The 20,167-nt window shown below is 40.3% G+C and overlaps 1 protein-coding gene and 1 long non-coding RNA gene across 7 annotated transcripts; one reads left to right on the forward strand and one right to left on the reverse strand.

The window, feature by feature from the left end:
- Positions 1 to 3,144: 3,144 nt before the first annotated feature.
- Positions 3,145 to 5,182, reverse strand: LOC125721202 (uncharacterized). The gene is made up of 3 exons (XR_007385713.1): positions 4,975 to 5,182; positions 4,620 to 4,704; positions 3,145 to 4,321 (listed from the first exon to the last, which is right to left on the reverse strand). It is a non-coding gene; the product is annotated as an uncharacterized LOC125721202 (long non-coding RNA).
- Positions 5,183 to 11,493: 6,311 nt separating this feature from the next.
- LOC125721144 (HMG domain-containing protein 3-like) lies at positions 11,494 to 17,176 on the forward strand. Of its 6 annotated transcripts, none has more exons than XM_048997162.1 (12): positions 11,494 to 11,577; positions 12,342 to 12,507; positions 12,592 to 13,826; positions 13,922 to 14,061; positions 14,139 to 14,343; positions 14,434 to 14,538; positions 14,624 to 14,817; positions 15,362 to 15,503; positions 15,587 to 15,849; positions 16,021 to 16,065; positions 16,502 to 16,558; positions 16,659 to 17,176. In XM_048997162.1, the coding sequence occupies exons 3-12, from the start codon at positions 13,106 to 13,108 to the stop codon at positions 16,938 to 16,940; spliced, it is 2,154 nt and encodes a 717-aa protein (XP_048853119.1). In that variant the 5' UTR covers positions 11,494 to 11,577; positions 12,342 to 12,507; positions 12,592 to 13,105; the 3' UTR covers positions 16,941 to 17,176. The 6 variants fall into 6 exon arrangements, 5 of the variants coding, with proteins under 5 accessions (XP_048853119.1, XP_048853121.1, XP_048853123.1 ...); XM_048997164.1 differs by lacking the exon at positions 16,659 to 17,176 and adding an exon at positions 16,144 to 16,208; XR_007385699.1 differs by lacking the exons at positions 15,587 to 15,849; positions 16,659 to 17,176 and adding an exon at positions 16,144 to 16,208.
- Positions 17,177 to 20,167: the final 2,991 nt, after the last annotated feature.

Consider the following 20,167-nt stretch of genomic DNA (forward strand, 5'->3'; position numbering starts at 1 on the left):
AATTGGAGAACTGAGAGTGTAATGTAAAGAATGTAAATTCCATGATCCATGTGTATCTCATAAATGCCTTCCCAACTATGGATTTGGATACTTTATGCTGATGTTTCATTCGTGAATATAAAAATTATACTATTTGAAACCAATATTCTGTTTGTCATTCCCATTTAAATGAACAACTGTCACGGGTGATCGCGGGCAGAGCGGCGATCGTGCGGGCAAGCGGGGAATCAGGAAGCAAGCAGGCAGGATTCGGGGCAAACGGGGATTTATTAACAGGAATCGGGGAAGGAGACATCAGACACTGACTAACATCAATGACGGACAAAGGACTCGGGTAAGACACGGACTGAAATACACAGGACTGATTGAAAATAAGCAGACACAGCTGGGTACAATCCGGGAAACACACGTGGGTAAGCAGGGGGCGTGGCACACAGGAGGAGCCGACGAGCAGGGCATGACAACAACCAAGATTTTAAAATATATATCTAGAAAGAAAGTGTATTAAAACATGTTAAAACACGAGGAATTTACAAAATACAGGAACCTGAATGGTTGAACAAGGAATTGCAACTCTACAAACAAGTACTTAAGAACATAAGTACCACATCACTTCCCCAGATTTAAATCTTTGCACCAGCCCATCTCAGGTAGAGACAAATTTAGGTTCATGAAACCATTCCAAGACTAGGATTACACAATTTTGAGAAAACTAGATTGAAGCTAGTATTTTCAAGACTATATGAATTTAACTGCACTTGCCCAAATCACATCACGAAACCCTGTTCTATTCAAACACACTGTCCATGAACTATTCCTTCAAAAGTCTTTGAGAAAGTCTGAATATATACACACTAAAACGATCTTCACACCGTACCAGTCCTTCAGGAGCACCCCTCTCCCTTCCTTGGCGATACTGGCCACCACAAAGGCCATGGCATGGAGAAAAAGACCTAAAACATCGAGAAGGGTCCAGCTGCAGACGACTGTAGAGTGGAGCTCCACAGGAAATATGTCAGCTCCACAGGAAACACGTGATCTTTAATAACGCAAAGTGGGGCTAATCTTTACGATGTAAAGTGGAGCTCCACAGGAAACACGCGATCTCCACTCTGTTACAGTAGAACGTCAGTTGTAAAATTCTGCCGAATAAACACATGTTTTTGTTCATTATAGAAAAGTTTATATATGTGTATATGTATGTCAAGATCGGTGGTTGCGATCGTAGGTGAAGCGGGTGATCGCACGGGCAGACGAGTGGGCAGGAAGCAGGCAGGCGGAATACGGGGAAAAACGGGGATTTATTGACGGGCAGGACCAAAGGGGGCAAAACGCAGGCACTGACATCAACAAACATCAGTAACATCAATGACGGACAATCAACTAAGGCAAGACATGGACTGAAATAGACAGGACTGAGCGAATATAATCGGACACAGCTGGGCAAGATCAGGGAAGCATAATCAGGGGGCGTGGCACAAACGAGGATCGGACAAGCCGGGCGTATATATACATATAAAGTCATAAGATATCTTAAGTGTTATAAACATACACATATATATAGAAAATAATATATATATAGAAAATAATATATATATATATATATATATATATATATATATATATACACACACACATACATACACTAGTTGTATAAATGATGATCGACATGTAATAATTATATTTAATAAACTGTTAAATTTATTTAGAAGGCAACAACAAACAGGATGAAATAAAAAAATAATAATCAACACACTCATGTGCCAGTAATTTAATCATTCTTATAACAGACAGCATTAACCCGAAGGCCCCGCTGGTCAACACAGGCCTGTAAAAATAATTCCATGTCCTCTTGGACCTGAAAACCAAAGAGGAATGGCTCCTTGGATTCTATGTTGTCTCCATCCAGCACATCCCTTCTGCTGGTTTCTGTCAGAAGCATAGGAAGAAACATTATTATAACACTTTTTCAGAAGTAAAACAATTTACTGCTAAAAGTAAGGTTTAAAGTGTGCACTGACCAGGCTAAGTTCCACGGATTTGCGCTTTCTTAGTCTGAATACAGGTGCATGTTCACCTCTCAGCACAGCCTCTGATTCCATTGTCCAGTGTGCAAATACCTTCCCATAACTTATAATGGAGAAATACTGATATTAATAATGTGTCTTTAATTTCATTTTTCAGTCAAACTTAACAGTTACACACACACTGACCTTCGGAGATCAAAGTTTTCCATTAGCAGCAGGCACCACCATTTTCGCAATTTCGGCATGTCTAACTATTAAAAATCAATTTAGTGTCATTTAGTGACTTCTTTGCACACATACTTTATTGCTCTCTAAAAAGAGCTACTTACTATGGTGTAATAAAAGGGAGCATCCAGCACCACATATAAAGCAGACTGTCAATTAAAAAATAAATGTCAATGTTCATGACTTATTCTCAAAAGCATCTTGACAGTCCAAAAATATCTGAATGACGAATCTTACCATCAACATGTAGATGCCACAGTCAACCTCAAAGTCTTGTCTTGGCTTGGAAACCCCTTTATTATCACAATGGGATAAAACACTCTTTAATCACATTTCATCAATATACCTGTATTAGAAAATCTCTATATAAATCACACACATGATCACATGCTCCAACTCAAAGCCATTCATTTCAGACCACTCCCCTGGACTGATATTCTCTGCAAGCTTCCTGTTATTTTAAGATATAACATACAGAAATTACTGCTAGTACAAATAAAGTATTAATTGTTAACAACTGTTAACTGTTAATGCTGAAGCAGCATGCTCTTTATAAACAGGCTTAAAAACACAGCCTGTACACAATTAGCAAAATGTGAAAGGGTCAGTCCGTGCCAAATCAACCAATGTCCAGAAAAGTTCCATGCTTGGTATTTTGATCCTTATAGAGAACACTGAAAATTCCCCAAGTTTTATTGAAAAATTCAGATGCAGTCCAAAGTGAACCAAAAACTGATTTTTGAAAGTCCATAGCTTTGAAGTTTAATTTTAATGCCAGATTCTGAAAGAGCAGGGAAAAGTATACCAGGAGAGCAATTTTCAGCTCTCTAGCATGCTTAGAAGCGAACATATGGTCTCTTGAAAACCCTTACAAATTACATGCGTAATTCGTGAGTGCAAAAAAGGGGCGTGGCACCCAAATTTGAAAGGGCCATAACTTTGGACTGCATCAGAATTTTTCAATAAAACTTGGGGAATTTTCAGTGTTCTCTATAAGGATCAAATTTTAAATACCAAGTTTTCATCAAAATCAGGAATGATGCCCATGGAGCCCCTGGTTGATTTGGCATGGACTGACCCGAAAGTACATTCATATGCTTAGTCTTGATCAACCTCTACAGAAGTTCTGTAATTTCTGTTTCATCATATTTTAACATTTACAGCATTTAGCTGACACATTTATTCAGACTGAACTGCACTGCCCAATTATAACGACAATTTAATGACATAATTTGGTAACTATATCGGATAAACCAATTCTACTGTCAGAACTCATCTTCTAGGTATTTTAATACTATTATTTAAATATCTGATTTAACATCTGATGTATCACCTTTTAATCAAAAGGCTGTACTCCACAGTACAGGTCTGTCAAGTAAGCATGTGAATTCACTGAATAAACTGAAGACATGCTGAACACAAAATAGATCAGAACGTGATCTAAAATGTACTTAACCTGGAACACTGAACAGGTTCCTGCACACTAACATAAACAGAAAATTGACCTCAAGAGTGACACATATTGGTGGCCACCAAATCATGTCCTTTTCTTAGCACATCATGAGTCGAGAAAGAACATTTCTTTTATACCTGGCTTCATCACCTAAGAGACAGTTACTCAAGGTGTTAAGCAATGCCATTGCAATAACAGTCAGTCAATGATTCACAGTAGTTGCCCATGGCTTAAAATGTGTAAATTAAAGCTGTACCAAGATGTAACTGACACAATTACAATAAAATCTTAAAATCCTAACATCCTCAGACTTTTGGGCTTTTATTCGGTTAAGTGTATTGTATGGTATTGATGTGCTCCTACATACACAAAGCTAAAAATGCCCAGGAGTCCATAGTGGGAACACAATAATGTCCTTCCTCTCTGCATCATTCTGAAATGGAGATCAATATTTTACATGAAGTACTCTTACACTAGTTCTAAATAATAATCACCCAGGAAAATTTGTACTTACAGAAAGGGATTGAAGTGGCTCACAGTTGTAGGGAGGAAGCCAAGTCCGGGTGACAATGTACCTTGTCCCGGCATGGTAGTGTGCACCGCCGTATAATTTTGTCTGTAAGCAAAAATATACTAGTATAAATCAACTGAATGAAATTATATTTAAGCAATTTATTCCATACTGATAGCATGCATATGAAAAAGGTCTAAGTAAAATATTAAAAGCCTCTAAAATAAACTGAAAACCTGAGACAAACCACAGAGATCAACAAACGATGTTTATTAAAAACAATGCTTATTACTATCTACTTGTCATGCTAGTGAAATTATTAAAAGAATTTGTTATAAAGATTATTGAAAATATGTAGTAAAAATCAACAAACTCACTGCGCATGAAATCGGATGCAACATACCTTGAAAAAGCAAAGCCGCTTTTAAACGGGGATCCATGTTTACAATTTGGTTTATAAAACAATGTTCCTTTTAATGTAATGGCAACTGTAATATCAGAAAACACAATACAAAGTGTAAGGATTACTGCGCCTACGGCTTCTAACTAAATACACGTAACTGTCAGATGGTTAATAAGACTTTGCAGCAAAACGAGCAAAAATAAATTTTTTTTAAAAGTAAACATTAAACGTTTTCATGGAAAGCCAGCTCTATATGACAAGTGCTAAAACAGCTCGTCAAGCAACATAACGTTAGACTCAAATATTGTGTGCACACGATATTATTTTTATATGTTTGTCGCGTCGCTTAACTTACTTCAGGTTCGAAGACTTAGTCCAGACTCTCTCTTGGTACAAACACAGTGTAGATCGCGTGTTTCCTGTGGACCCCCACTTTACGTCGTAAAGATTAGCCCCACTTTACGTTCTTAAAGATCACGTGTTTCCTGTGGAGATGACATATTTCCTGTGGAGCTCCACTCTACCGTCTTCTGCAGCTGGACCCTCTTGAAAACATCCGAGAATTTCCCTACTCAAAGTAAGTGTAAACAAAATGGCTGGAAAAGGCATCTGCGCCGAGGGTTCCGAATCGACAATCGTCGATGTGGAATGCACGGGAAATTCAAATTTCGTCATTCTTGGGCGTTTTCCATGCGATTTTTACGAAATAAAAAATTTTTAAAAATTCGGATCGGAGGCATTTCGGCGGGTCGGGAGGGGACAAGAACCAATTTTTTTTAAAGTGGCCTAAAGGAAGGGGGAGAACTCAGTACTAACCGGAGCTTAGCCGTGGGATAGAGCGTGCATCGCCTGGCACTTATCAGGACTCAGTGTTGGGCTCCTGCCAGGACTGAAAGGGGCTCCCCAGTCCGTGTGTGAAGGTGGGTGATGATGGCACGTCCGATTGTGAATAGCTTTGCAGCTGCTGATGCATTTTAATCATTAGAGGTACTTGTGAAGAAGGAGGTGCCGCCTATTAATGTTGCTTGCTTATGGCGTTATGAGCCCTGAGTGTGCATCGGTCAGAATGCATCAGTCCGTCTTTCCACCAGCCTTTATTAACAACAGCAACTTGCTTTCGTGGGAATATACGTGTGGTTCTGCAACAACCAAATTGAACTCCCGGTAAACATCACACACCGCCAAATAACAGCAATTATCTCGTTCCGGAATGATAAATTAACAGCCTTTTATATTTAAACAATATTTAAATGAGTTAGCACAATAGCTCTGCAGCCGACTTAGCATGGGCTAACTGCACTAAGAACACAATGTTATGCCATCCTTCATAAATAAGGTATTTAAACATACTTAAAATGCAGAACTTAAATCATAAACATAATAAAGGATTACAGTTAAGGGAGCAAACGTTAACCAAATACAAACGTACGGCTCTTGGACTGAACAAGCAGGGTGCTAAAACTCAAAACTACAGTTCCTACGCGGTCCGCAAGGTGGCACTCGCCGCCCACCACTCCCGACACCAACAGTCGTCTTCACTCTTCATGACAGGACTACTTAGCAATGCTTATGATATTTCGTAATTTTGTCTGATATTCCATAATTTTGTAATCATTAAAGGGACTACTTACTATTGCTTATAAGATTTCATGATTTTGTCTCGCTTTATATTTCATGCTTTTAATATTCCTGAAGAGACCGAAGCGTACCTGTTTGTTCCGACAGCCCTATATCCCCCTCTCGTACTAAAACACCCAAATAACCTTTGCCAAGACCCTCTCCCTTCTCTCCTCTATCTTCTGCATGGTATACAACTCTTCTTTCAGGATACAGCAGTACTCTTGCTGAGCTATGCACAAAAATTGGAAACCAGTGTGGGTTGTAAAGACAGAACAGACATTTCCCTTTTTTCAGACTTTCTTGCGTGAGTTGCAGGGGATTTTCACTGATGGAAAGGTCATATCTGAACCCCTCATTCCCCAACAAATGTCGTCTATGACCAATATATGTATAACTGAGGCTGATGTGGTACTAAGCCTAGCTAAGCTCAAAATAAATAGATGGCATCTTGCCTGCAGTTTTAAAGGAGATGAGGAATATTATTAGCCGACCTTTAACTTTATTATTCCAGAAATCCTTATCTGCTGGTGTGGTACCTTCTGATTGGAAGCATGCTAATATAACACCCATATTCAAAAAAGGGGATCGAAGTAATCCAGCAAACTATAGGCCAATCAGTTTAACTGGAAAAAATAATGGAAGCTATAATCCAAGTGAAAATGGTAAGTAACATTCTGAGGGATAACCAACATGGATTCAGGTGAGGAAGGTTCTGTTTGACTAATCTGTTGGAGTTCTTTAAGGGAGCTACAAGAGAAATTGATCACAAAAAGGCCTATGATGTCATCTACTTAGCTTTCCAGGAGGTCTTTGATGTTGTCCCCCACAAATGGCTCTTGCTTAAGCTCAAAGCTGCACGGATTTTCGGAACTGTAGCAGCTTGGATCGAAAACTTTGTAACAGGCAGGAAGCCGCGGGTATTTATTAGAGGCACAAGGTAAGAGTTTTAATGGGCACACAGAGAGGCATACGGGACAGAATAGTCATAATAATGCAATGACAGGACTAGTGAAACAAACTCTGACGTGGACTTAAATACACAGAACTAATGAAAACCAACTCACAACAGCTGATGACAAGGGGATTCCACACGAGGTTAACGAGGGGCACACACGAGGACAGGACTGGCAGGGTGTGACAATATAGGTTGCCTTATAAAAACCACTGGAATTCAAAGTGACAGATCGCCGTAGAGTCCTGTTTATAAACCTTTATTAATACTGAAGTGATAGAGGTAAGGTTTACTCACAGATAACAAGTTATGTCTGAAGCTTTATTTGGTCACACAAGCAGCTTGACGGCACAGACTCGGTGCTATTTGTCTCTGAGGAAAAGGAAACTCATTAGATTTCCTGTCAAACATTTATGCAGGTAATTACACCAGGAATGCCGAAGGCAAGCAATAGTCTGATACATAATAAAAACTAGCAGCTGTCGGAATGGTTTTATTCGTTTTATTATTGTTGATTTATTTAGTTGTTGTATACTTTTGGATTAAAATGAATTAAACAAATTTGTCCGTCATTGATGTTACTACCGTTGATCTGTCCTGCCCGTAGCCTTCTTTCCCTTAATAAATCCCCAGTTTTCCCTGTATTCCACCTGCCTGCCTTGTCTTTCCCTGCCTCCTGCCCACTTATCTGCCCATCACTACCCGGGAAACCTGACAACTGCAGTTCCGCTGTTTTGTTTGGCACCCTAAATTATGTCCTGCAATCTGTGGAAAAATCTGAAGGCTGAGGAATGTTACGTAACACAGCTGAAATGCAAAAGCTCTCTCTGGTGTAATTCACTGCATAAAACAAATGGTCTTAAGTGTGGTGTCTTCTTCATAACACTCCCTGACTTTTGTATCCGTGACCATGAGATAGGGTGGGCTGCTTTTCTTCCTTCATTTTACTAGTGTTCCTCCCTTTCCTCCCAGCCTTGGCTGGTGGTTCAGGCAGCATCACCTTCTTTTAATGGACCACAGTTACACAGAGATGAACAACATGGAATACTTTGGATTGAGGTTTTGCAGTAAGAGGGTGCTGAAGGAAAAAGGAGTTTCAAAGAAATCGGTGTGCCTGTACTGCCGATTTTGTCTCTGCCCATTTCAGATGTTCATATAAAGTGTGAATTTACTAATGTGACATTCCTTAAATATAACCACTGAAACAGAACGGTTTACTGTCTTCTACTGTCTTTTAACTCTGTTCCTATACATCACTAGAGAGAGATGGAATACCGCTTCCATCTTTGACAGGTCGGGTCAAAAGGTCACTGGGGAAAAGTTCACTTGGGGGGCGGGGGCGGGGGTGGGGGCAGGGCTTGGTTGTGATGGTACGATGTGACGTCACGGGAGTTGGATTTAATAATTTATTTATTTAATATTTTATTTAATTATTTATTTTTAATTATTATTTATTATTTTTTAAATTACTATTATAAATTATTATTATTATTTTAACTTATTATTATTTTTAATTATCTATGTATTTTAAATGATATTGAGGAGAGTGGTTATGAGTGTGTATTAATTTACTAAGTTATTATTTTAAGAATTATATATATATATATATATATCTATATATATTTTTATATTGAGGAGAGTGCTTACTAGTGTGAGGCGGGGTTTTTGGTCGGACGCCGCCGCCGGGGGCTGAGTGGGGGTGGGTTACCTGATGGAGCGTGAGCGTACGGTGTGTCTGGTGTTGCGGTACCGTGGTAAGGTCCCGGGCTTTGGAGAATCCGCAAAGGACTTAGAACGCTGTGTCTATTGCGGTACTGCAGTAAGGTCCCCACGGCCTTGGATAATCCGCGGAGAGAGCGATGCCGGTGAGCTGAGAGCCGTGCTGCTGCGCGAGTCTGTGAGAAACTCTGAGAGACTCTGGGAGAAAATGATAAAGTTGGAGCAAAGAATGAGAGGAGGAGGAGGAGGAGGAGGCGGAGGGTCTGACGTGCAATAAAACCGCCCGCATAGTTTTCCTCCTTTGGTAAAGAAGGTAGTCCAATAAAAGCGCTTGGCGGTTTTATTGAACGTGTATGTGTTTTTTTCCTCACGCAAGAGTGTGTATTACATCAGCGTAGGCCAAGTGTATGGGGCCGCACTTTTGTACACCCCCGCTAGGTGATCCGCGTGGCCCACACATCAAGTTGGGCACGTTGGCTCCCAGTAAAATTCCGCCTTTCATGTATGACCGTTATCTGCACAAGTACATATATGGGTTAAAAGAGAAACGAGGCGCCGAACATAAAAACCATCCGCAGATTTTTTTTAATTATTAGGTCCAGCTGGGGGTTTTCCTCTTTTGGTAAAGAAGGTATCATCATCGACCCCTAGAGCCGCAAGTTTCATAATTGTCTTACCCTATGTGCAACGCTTGCATAGTTTTCCTCTTTTGGTAAAAGAAGCTAGTCCAAGAAAACCGCCAAGCGGTTTTATCACCATCGAGCCCTAGAGGCGCAAGTTTCATCAATACCTTACCCTACGTGCCAGCCAAAGAGCCACAAGTTTCATCGAGGCCTTACCCGGTGAGTATATTATTTCTTTTATTCGTGTGATATAAAGGCTATTCAATTAAAAAATAACATTCTAATAATAGGTATTCTCTTTTTTTTCTATGTACAAGAGAGACTGCGCTGACCGAAAATCTACAAGAGACCTGAATCAGCAGGTATGGACGGGGCAACAGCACCACCGGCTATACCTGAAGCCTTATTAAATGAAATAGACATTATCAACAACGCTAATAATGAAAACGATGCGGATTACTCTGCTCAAGACGACTCGCCACCCGCGCCGTCTGATGAAACAGTGGCGCAAGAGCCCTGTTTTCTCCCATGAAAGCAAACGCCCTGTACCCTATAAGCAGGGTAGTCATTAAAAATTATACGCTCCCCGCACAATCGCGGGTCTGCCCGCAGGACAAGCTCTTCCTGGGCAACTTACCTCGCTACATCGTTTTGGGGATCGTGGACCACGGCGCGTTCGTGGGCACGCGAAACAGAAACCCGTTCGGGTTTCAGCATTGTGACCTGGAATTTCTGAGCCTCTCCGTCAACGGCCGTCACATACCCAGCAAACCGTTCCAGCCCGATTTTAACGCGAGGCAGTCGGTCAGAGAGTTTTACAACCTTTTTCTGGCTACAAACAGGCATTTAAGGGATTCGCCCTTATGCATTAACCGCGAGGATTTTGAAAACGGATACTCGCTATTTGCTCTCAATCTCTCCCGAGACGACAAGCTGGACGGCGGTGCCCTGTCACCTGTCGTCAGCGGCACGTGCCGTCTGGATTTAAGGTTCAGAGCCCCGCTACCTCGAACCATGAGTCTCATCGTCTACGCCTGCTTCGACAGCGTGATTGAAGTAAACGCCAAGAGACAGGTTTTAGTGGACTTTTAATCGTCGTCTCCATCATGAACAGTCACCAGCTGGAATGCCTTTTACGCTCCCTGGTGGGGGAAGCTTTTGGAGGCGTGTGGCCTAGCGATTTATTACCCACCAGGATAGAGAGCAGGCCCGCTTTTCTGGTCGTGAACACACACGACCAGAATAGAGAGGGTGAACACTGGGTCGGGATAATTTTGGAGCCCCAAGAGGGCAAAGCATCCTTCTTTGATTCTTACGGTTATCCCCCAGATTCCCCTTACTACCCAAAGAGTTTTATGCGCTTCTTGGGGAGGCACGCTACCGAAATAAGGTATAACACGCGTCAAGTTCAATACGACTTTCCTTCCACGTGCGGGGCCCACGTCGCCTTTTTCTTCTACCACCGTTTCAAGGGACTTTCATTTCAAGAGACTATGATGTTGTACTCTGACGACTTGAGGAAAAACGACGCTCTAGTATCCGAGTTTATCAAGAAATATTAGTGTATTAGCCGTGTTAACGTCGATAAACTTTCAAAGCCGCAAAATGTATGTTCCTTAAAACTATTTAAAGATTGTTATGGTTGTTAGATTAATGTTGGGGTAAAAAAATATAAAAAAAAATAGTTATGGTTGTTAGATTAATGTTGGGGTAAAAAAAAATAAAAAATAGTTATGGTTGTTAGATTAATGTTGGGGTAAAAAAATTTGTTATGTTAGATTAATGTTTAAAAAAATAAATAAAAAAATGTTGGATTAATGTTGGGGAAAAAATAAAATCGTGACACCTTTTATTCAATAAATTTATCATTTTATTAACCACCGCGTTGAGAGGCATCTGGCTGCAGAAGGGCCTGACAGCGCGTGTCCTCTGTCAGGCCCATTCCACTCTCAAGCCCCTACGTCATTTCCGTTCGAACGACAGACTCCTACTTGTCGCGAGCTGTAAGAATCCATCTTGTCATGCGGATAATTCCGAAGTCGTGGTATGTATGGCTAAACTATTTAAAAATTTATTATTACATTGAAATACGTGTGTACCTTAAGAATCAATCTTGTGCTTGCGGATAATTCTGAAGTCGTGGAATGTATGGCTTAACTATTTAAAAATTAATTATCTCATCGAAATACGCGTGTGTCGAACTCATCGCCTTACCTCAGGCAACTCATGTTTACCTTAAAAAAGTCCTAAGAGTAGTGCTCGGTCACATAAAAAAGTCAGCTAAAGACAAAGTAAACTTTATAGTCATCTCAGCTACTGTATATACAAGTATATAGAGAGACAAGACGACGTGACTCCAGCTTTACACAGTACAAGAAAAGGCACTTAAAATATACATATAAATAATATATAAAAACCGCAAATTTTAACCTAAAGAAACAAGAATAACAAGACGAGGAAAAATAGATATAAATACAAGATGCAAATTAGTTACATGTGTTTCGGGTATTAAGGCAATCACGTGGAGAGTTTATAATTAGTTTCGGAATTCCAGCAGTAGAGTTCAATATGAACATTTTTATATCTAACTCAATTTAGAGTATCACTAAAGTGGGGTTGGTGATGTGTGCAATATTTCAACAGGTAATAGTATATTTTAAAGGACTAACTGTATCTCAAAGGACCACTAGCTGATAAAAGATCTCATTTTGACCTAATTCATCATGGTGAACAAATTTAAAGATGTGGTTATAATTGTGTATTTTTTTTCATAATTGCTCAGTAATTATGTTGTTTTTAATATTACAGATGCATCCTTCAATTCTAAGTCATGGTGCCCTACCAGAAATAATCAGATGCAGCACATGCTGCCGCCTGTATCATTGCCCGCTTTGTCCTAACTTTAGGCCAGCGAAGCTGAACAGACTAAAGATCCACCTGGATGTGCATATAAAAAATGCAGTGTTTTTCCAAAGTAAGTTCATGTACTATCTTTTTATTTGAAGTGATAAATTATATTGGACATAAACAATTAAAACCAGTGTTTTTGTTCTTGCAGACTTAAGAATTTGCAGATGCACGCTACCTTGTAGAAAGGATGGTCATTTCCACTGCCCTAGGTGCAGTGAGACAGTGATTAAAAGAAACACTTTTGTGGAGCACCTGGAAAAGTGCAGCGGTGTGACCAAAAAGACTGAGTCCTCATGCTTACTTCAGACAGCCTTACCTCCCATTCCATTGCTTCAACAAGCAAAATCTTCCTCTCCACAGCCTGAAGGGGATCAATGTTTCCCTCAACTAAAGAAAGAAGTAGAACCTTCCCATCTGCCCTCATTCAGAAAACCAGTAAAGGTGAAATGTCCACACTGTTCACTGCTGTTACATAAAAAGAATCTACATACTCACATTACTAGGAAGCATTTATGCACACCAAGAGATGTGAATAGGCAGTCACATTTTGCCAGTGTTTGTGTTGATACAAAAAATGGTATTGCTGCAGTTCAAAAGTCAGGACATGGATTTTCAACACCTATTCATGTTAAAAAAAAATTAAGGCCAACAAACATGAGGTAATGTGTGAACTGGAGGAATGCTGGCAATATCAGCTATTAGTACGCAGGAGTCGTCTTGTGTTCAGTGAGTGCCACCACATACGTTCACTGGAATACTGCACAGAAGTAGCGGAGGAAGAGATTCTACATGCAAGAGTTTTGGATGAAATGGTTGCATGCAAGTTCTTTGCAGCAGCAAAGAAGGCAGTGTGCTTGAAGAGACAAAGGTTAGCATTGAAAGCTGGAGCACCTTTTTCTGTCCTTGTTGATCTTGGTGGGTCAAAGTCTTATATTTGTTTATCCATCCATGACTCCACAACATATTTCAGTCGCCTTGGAAGAATGATGGTTACGTTCAGTATGAAGAACAACACGTGGCATTGTCCATGTGCTAAGCCACATATGTCATGTCCTCATAAGAACATTGCAAAGTGGCACATCTTTCAAATTAACAGGAACTTGTTCAGAACTCAGTTGGATTCAAAGCCTGACACAGCTTCACAGTCCAAACAGGAACAGGCAACAGAGGACTTGAAGAGGGCAGTGAAATACATTTATGAAAGAAAAAAAATTCCAGCAAGTCTTCCAGAGGACACAACTGCAAAACCACCATCAGACTACCCATCAGATTTAATTCCAGCGGAGACTTCATGTGTCCTTTGCTCAAGCAGTCCAAAGTTTGACATGCCAGTGAATATTACAAATATGGCCAAAATAGTAACAACCCTTGGAATTGCTGAAAGTAAGTGTATGAAATTAATTCTATTCTTCTTAAATACTGTTTTACTTTGTGTTTCTTACAGCTATATTGTTTTTTAAATTTTTTTTTTTTTTTAGATATTTCAACCTACTTTAAGAGATGTCCTGAGTGTCAGATGACTTACCGTTATCAGGAGTGGCAAGATGGACTTCATAACTTTGATGATCATCTTGTGTTGAGCCTTGAACTATGTCTTTATTTAAGACACAGTCTTCAGGTAAATCTGTGTGAAGAGGATTTTTTTGTTGCACTGTGGCTTTGAAATATCACATCATTGTTTTCTTTTCGTTTCAGAACCACATTTCTGTTTCAAGGGCTATCGATACTCTGCAAAATTTGCGGAAAAAACAGTTTCCACCGACAGACAGGATTTTGCATGCCTACTGCCACTTTGAGGCACTAACCAGCACAGATTGCACATATGCTTGTGTTCTGTGTAGCTACTGGCCTTCTGTTGTGGTGATGGACCTGCATAAAAAGGCTGTTTTTAATTTGGCTGGTAATTGAGTTATGTTTAAGTCAACGGTTTAGTAAATACTGAAATTACTTTAAAAAAAAGTATCTTATCACTTTGTCTGTCTTTTATCAGTCAGTGATCTCAAAGATCCACCTGTCAGCTATACTGGTGAGCAAAGCATTGTGGATTTCTGGGATGCTATCAATTTAGAGATGATTTCTTCTGGCTTTGTTCCCAGTAAGTCAATATGACACTATTTTCCTGTAATCTGGTAATCTGTGTTTTTTTGCGCTGGATGACATTGTATCTTGTTTTGTAATAGGTCAGGCACAGAACCCTTGTGCTGTTAAACCAAATTATGAATTCTGGGCACCTTGGATAGGGCCAATGACCAGGAAAAGTGACAAAGTACTCAACACAGAACATGAGAAAATGTCAGGTGTCAAGTCATCTACTGAAGTGGCACTTACACTTGTATCTGAAGATCGGCTGGTTGATGAATTGATGAAACAAAAAGTAAGTAATTACTGGAAAACAGTAAAATATATCCATCAATCCATTTTCCAAACCGCTTATCCTACTGGGTCGTGGGGGGTCTGGAGCCTATCCCGGAAGCAATGGGCACGAGGCAGGGAACAACCCAGGATGGGGGGCCAGCCCATCGCAGGGCACACTCACACACCATTCATTCACACAGGCACACCTATGGGCAATTTAGCAAGTCCAATTAGCCTCAGCATGTTTTTGGACTGTGGGGGGAAACCGGAGCACCCGGAGGAAACCCCACGACGACATGGGGAGAACATGCAAACTCCGCACACGTGACCCCAGTGGAGATTCAAACTTGGGTCCCAGAGGTGTGAGGCAACAGTGCTAACCACTGTACCACCATGCCGCCCCCAGTAAAACATAAAATATGTAATATATATATATATATATATATATATATATATATATATAAATATATATATATAATCTTTTACATGTTAATGATTTATGATTAATTTGGTAATTTCATATTACTATTCTTAAATAATGTAATGATGTATAATTCTTCCAGGTGAGCACTGTCCGAAAATTGTGCAAGGCCTGTAACGTTTGTTTCAAAGGGTCCCATACTGACCTTGTTATCAGACTAAGGGAGGAGATGAAAACGAGACAGACATATGACAAAGTATTTCAGAAGATCTGGGGCGCTTCTGGTGAGTAGAGTTGGCAGTTTATGAAAGTCATTTTTAATAGACAGTTTTTGCATACATTATGTTGTTTCATTTTGTGTTTTCAGGTGGATGGTCAGTCATTGTGTGTCCACATGGAATTGTGTACAGCTTAAAATTCAACCTTAGAGCAGAGAGTCCAAGGGACTTTGCAGATTTGCTTCTTTCCTGGAAGCACTTTCCAAATGTGTGTGTATATGATTTTGCCCGTGGGCTAGCTACACATACTAACTTGAGGTTACCAGCCATCTTGCCTTTTCATCCATTTGAAGGAAGAGTGGCACAGCCTACTGTGGAGAACATTCAGTCAGCTGAGATGAAAAAACTTCAGGTGTCACTTCCATGGCTTATAGAGAGTCTTGAGTTCCCTGAGCCTAATGGCCACCCAGTTACTGGTTCCTCAGAACACTATGTACTCTATGACAAGTTTCATGAGAAAAACACTTTAAAAACAGTTTAAAGGCTCTGCTTGTTCATTAATTTTTGTTCTTTTGTGTCCCAGGCTTGTCTATACATTGCTGTTGATGCCCCTTTTGACTACACAGTTGTAAGTTGATTCCCATGATTCCTATGTAAATTTTATTTTATTTGTTATTTTATTTTATAATATTTTGTTTTTATTTAGGATGACATGCCTCAGATTAGAAAATGGTGGTGTATTCTTCTTTTGGAGAATTTAACACTGGAAAGGTATAGTTATGTTTGCCTCAAAAAACATTATTTTTATAATATTGTCTAGCTGTTGTACTCAATTAATGAACAAAGTTAAGGGAAATTTGTTACTGTAAGACATGGAAAAAGATTTGCTCACTGGACAGCAGAAGCTCATGCTCTTCTGCGAGGAGAGACTGACCCAGTGTTCAGATTGCCAAGGAGGAACCTAGAGCCTTCCCAGATTAGTTTGAACTTGACTTTATGTATATCTGGGTTTATGTATCAATTTCTGCTTACTGTAATGACAAGCAAGGTTTTTTGAAACTTAGTCTGAAGAGGAGTCCATGACAACCCAGGAGGAAACTTTATCTCTCCCACACTCTGAAGTATGTATCTACTTTATTTTTAGAACATTTTTATTAACATTTGTATTATTGCATATTTTAAGCTGTTTCAACAAACTGTACTTTGTGTAATCCACTATAGGAGCCAAAAGTAATGACAGACCTGAAAACTGCAAGAAAATGGTACCAAGATCACCATGAACTCTTTGAGTCTCCTGTGGTCCTTCCCAGAATCCTCAGAATGGAGGATGGTGATGTGATTAGATCACTGGAGAAACTTAAAAATACTGAATATTACACTGAAGAAGAGAGAGATACCATCGTGTATCCCTTTTTATTTCAGTTTTCAAATGTTCAAGACATGCATTTGTTTTTAGAAAACACAGCCGACAAGGGCTTAATCGTGTTTTGTTGTTTAGTGTAGTAGGTTCACTGTACAGTACATTGTTATTGTCACAACCGATCGTTCAGACCTCATGTGGACCACGCCCACCTCATTTACCTCATCTGAATCCCGCTTGTTACCAGCTTTCCTGTTTGATCTTGTTTGTCTTGTGTATTTGTTTGTTTTCTAGTTCATTCCCCAGATCTGTCATTGTTGCTACGTGCCTTGTTCCCTGTTATTCCCTTTTTACCCTGATTAAACCCTGTTTATTGGCATTCACGGCTCCCTTCATCTGCTTCTCCGCATCTGATGTCAGTTATTTTATATATTAGTCATATATATGCATCTGTTTTAGTGAAAAATTCTTAATCACTGATTGCAGTACTGTAAATTATTGTATATTTTCAAAGATCTGTTATTTGTATATAGTCATTTTATAAAGTAGTTCATATATTTAAGTGTTTTATACTGTATTGTGTTGACATCCTGTTGGGTTTGAATAGAATTAGAATTAGAACTAGAATAGTAGTTTTTCTTGTAGAAATTTAATTCTCATCGGCTCCTTAGAAAAAAATTGTTTAACATAGTAAAAATATTGTATTATGGCCACTACCAAAGCACAACTTTTTACTGGCAAACGTTTATTTAAATTAGGAAATTATACAACTATTTCAACTTCACATTATATTATTGTCTTCACAATGTAATTAAAAAATATATATATATATATTTTTTTAATTAAATGACTGACTTCGTGATATGTTTACATAATATTGAGGTATGTATTAATGTATCATATATAGTGTAATACACGGTAAGAAAGTTCTAATTAGCTATTTAGGCACACTAGACTCTAAATCTATGTTGGAACACTGGACTCTAGACAACGTTATTAAAATGATGTTATTCGCACATATCTTGGGTAAAACAAATACGTTTTGTCAATAACCTATAACGCACAAAATGTTAGATTATGACTTAAAAGTTTCCGTATAACGAATACGGAATAACGAATAATAATGACAGTATTAAAGTACAATATTTGACGGCATAAATATGGCACAAGAAAATAATGATTAAAAGTGCATATTAGCTATAGTCTGATGTCTCACAATAACACATTCAGCAGCACTACATTTATTCACACACATATGTACAACTATATTGTTCAGGTTTGAGACGGATTCCATCGTTTAAACAGAAATTACGTATTGGGGGTTGTCAAGACTGATTTGTCCACAGGACGGATTGTTTGTTTGTCTCTTGGAAAAATAATCTCACTCCAAATCTGCTGAAATATGAAGCAACAACACACAACAGCGTGTTCATGGAGGCAGCCATGTTTGAACGGGAGATCGTCACCTCGGAATTTCCGGATAATCTGTCGTTTTAACGGAAATGACGTAGGGGCTTGTGAGTGGAAGGGGCTTGACAGAGGACAGGCGCTGTCAGGCCCCTTCTGCAGCCAGACACTCGTGACCGCGTTACAGGCGTTTTAATTTTTTTCCCACATGTATATAAAACACTTAATCGCTGTAATCTATCCACGGAGCATAAGGAGTACCCTTTATAGGCCATAAACGATATTCGGGGGAGGAATCTCGCGGCGTGTGAGGGGTTCCCGCGAGCGGGGGTGGCGAGTCGTCCGCAATACGTTTTCTACGTCTCCCGAGCTTCTGTTTCACAGGAGGGGAGGAGGGTGGCGGGGGACCCCTTCCGCCGTAATCTTTAAGATGGCTTAGGGCTTTCCTAGCTTGGATGTTACCCACGCTCGTGAGGGGTATGTTTAATTCAGATATCACGTTTAAAAAGGGTTCCCAGCCTTTAGGATATTCGACGGTCTGGGATTTAGGCTGCGATAAAGTTTTCATCAAATCTAAAATATGGGAACCTTTAATGGGTCTATCTCTGATGATGAGTTCACCCGACTGGGTCCAATGTACCGCCCCGTCGGAATCCAGCAGTTTCTGCATGATGTACCCCACGTTCTTTCTAGCCCTGGGCGCCACTTGCTGGACAACTTCCTGTACAGATTTGTCCCTAGTCGCACCGCCGCTGTCAGGCTGTCTCCCCTCCTCTTCCTCCTCCTCGTCCGTTTTTTCTTTCCGCTCGGTAAGGACAATTTCTCGCCCCTGATTTTCCTCTTTTCGGACTAGATTCAGATACCTCTGTAGCAATTGATTGTATCTCTTTACTTTTTCATGCAAATTCATACCCGGCTGATTTATTAAACCGTGCATCTGGTTTTCAAGTTCGCCCTGGGCCGATTCGCCGATGGTATGCGGGGTCCCCCTCTGGGTCAGCGTACGGAGTTGTTGGGGGCTCAGCATAAACATTTTTTTCACGTCGCTCATGGTGGAAAAAGCTAATTAGCCGTCTTACCGGCAAACAGGCTCGTGATGAATGGCAGAGCCACTGATAAGAGCGGCAATAAGAATCCTCCTCTTTGAAGCACTGCCTTGCGTTTCCTAGCGACGCTGTTTTTCTTACAGGCGAAAAGTTTAATCAGTCTTTTCTGTTTCTTCAGCTTGTTAAATTGAGCCACGGTTAAAGGTATACGGCCTCTTATGAGATTGAGACAGATTTCGGAGAGAGCCAAAATTATGTCATTAGATGGGTCAGCCGTAAGAATCTTTTTACGTTTCACCCCCCTCGTCCTCTGTAAAACTTTAAGGGTCGGCAGGTGTTTCCTGAGATGTTCGGACATAGCTTAGTAGTAGTAGTGATAAATCAATGGCTCGCCGGTAGAAAGACGACGGGTAGAGACCCCGGTAATAATCCGGTCCTGAGTCTGAACTCTTCTGGGCACGTGGCTCTCAAATCGACCAATAAATAACCGTGCGGTGGCCCTGTGGCCTCTTGATAAGTGTCACGACAACCAGGACCGAGCGATCGGGATCCGGGTATGCTAGCCGCTAAGCGCTTGATTTGGATAAACCAAACGGAGGCACTGAAAGGGACAGGCAAGAGGCAAGGTCGAAAGACAGGCAGGGAGGTCGTAAGCCAGGGGGTCAGTCCTACAAGGAAGCTCAAGACAGGAACACACAAGGGTGCGGGAACAGGACGAGCAGGAGCAGGCTGGGAGGACGGGTCAGGTACCGGGAAGGGTCTGGAACGGGAGAGAGAGACGGGTAAGGAGAAGACAATAGGTAAACAGGCAGGGTTGGGTATCAGGGAGAGACAATCGACAAGAAAGCGCTCGGAATGGCTTCTATACATCAGCGCAATACTTCGCAACGTGTAAGTGACGTCTGACTGGTTTTAAC

This window comes from Brienomyrus brachyistius, unplaced genomic scaffold (assembly GCF_023856365.1).
Source record: "Brienomyrus brachyistius isolate T26 unplaced genomic scaffold, BBRACH_0.4 scaffold32, whole genome shotgun sequence".
NCBI classification, from domain to species: Eukaryota; Metazoa; Chordata; class Actinopteri; order Osteoglossiformes; family Mormyridae; genus Brienomyrus; species Brienomyrus brachyistius.

Excerpts from the sequence above, each read along its gene's own strand:
- LOC125721144 (XM_048997162.1), top strand. The coding sequence starts at position 13,106 with ATGTGTGAACTGGAGGAATGCTGGCAATATCAGCTATTAGTACGCAGG. Across the intron at positions 13,827-13,921 it reads AACCCTTGGAATTGCTGAAA|ATATTTCAACCTACTTTAAG; the intron begins GTAAGTGTATGA and ends TTTTTTTTTTAG. Across the intron at positions 15,850-16,020 it reads CTGAGATGAAAAAACTTCAG|GCTTGTCTATACATTGCTGT; the intron begins GTGTCACTTCCA and ends TTTGTGTCCCAG.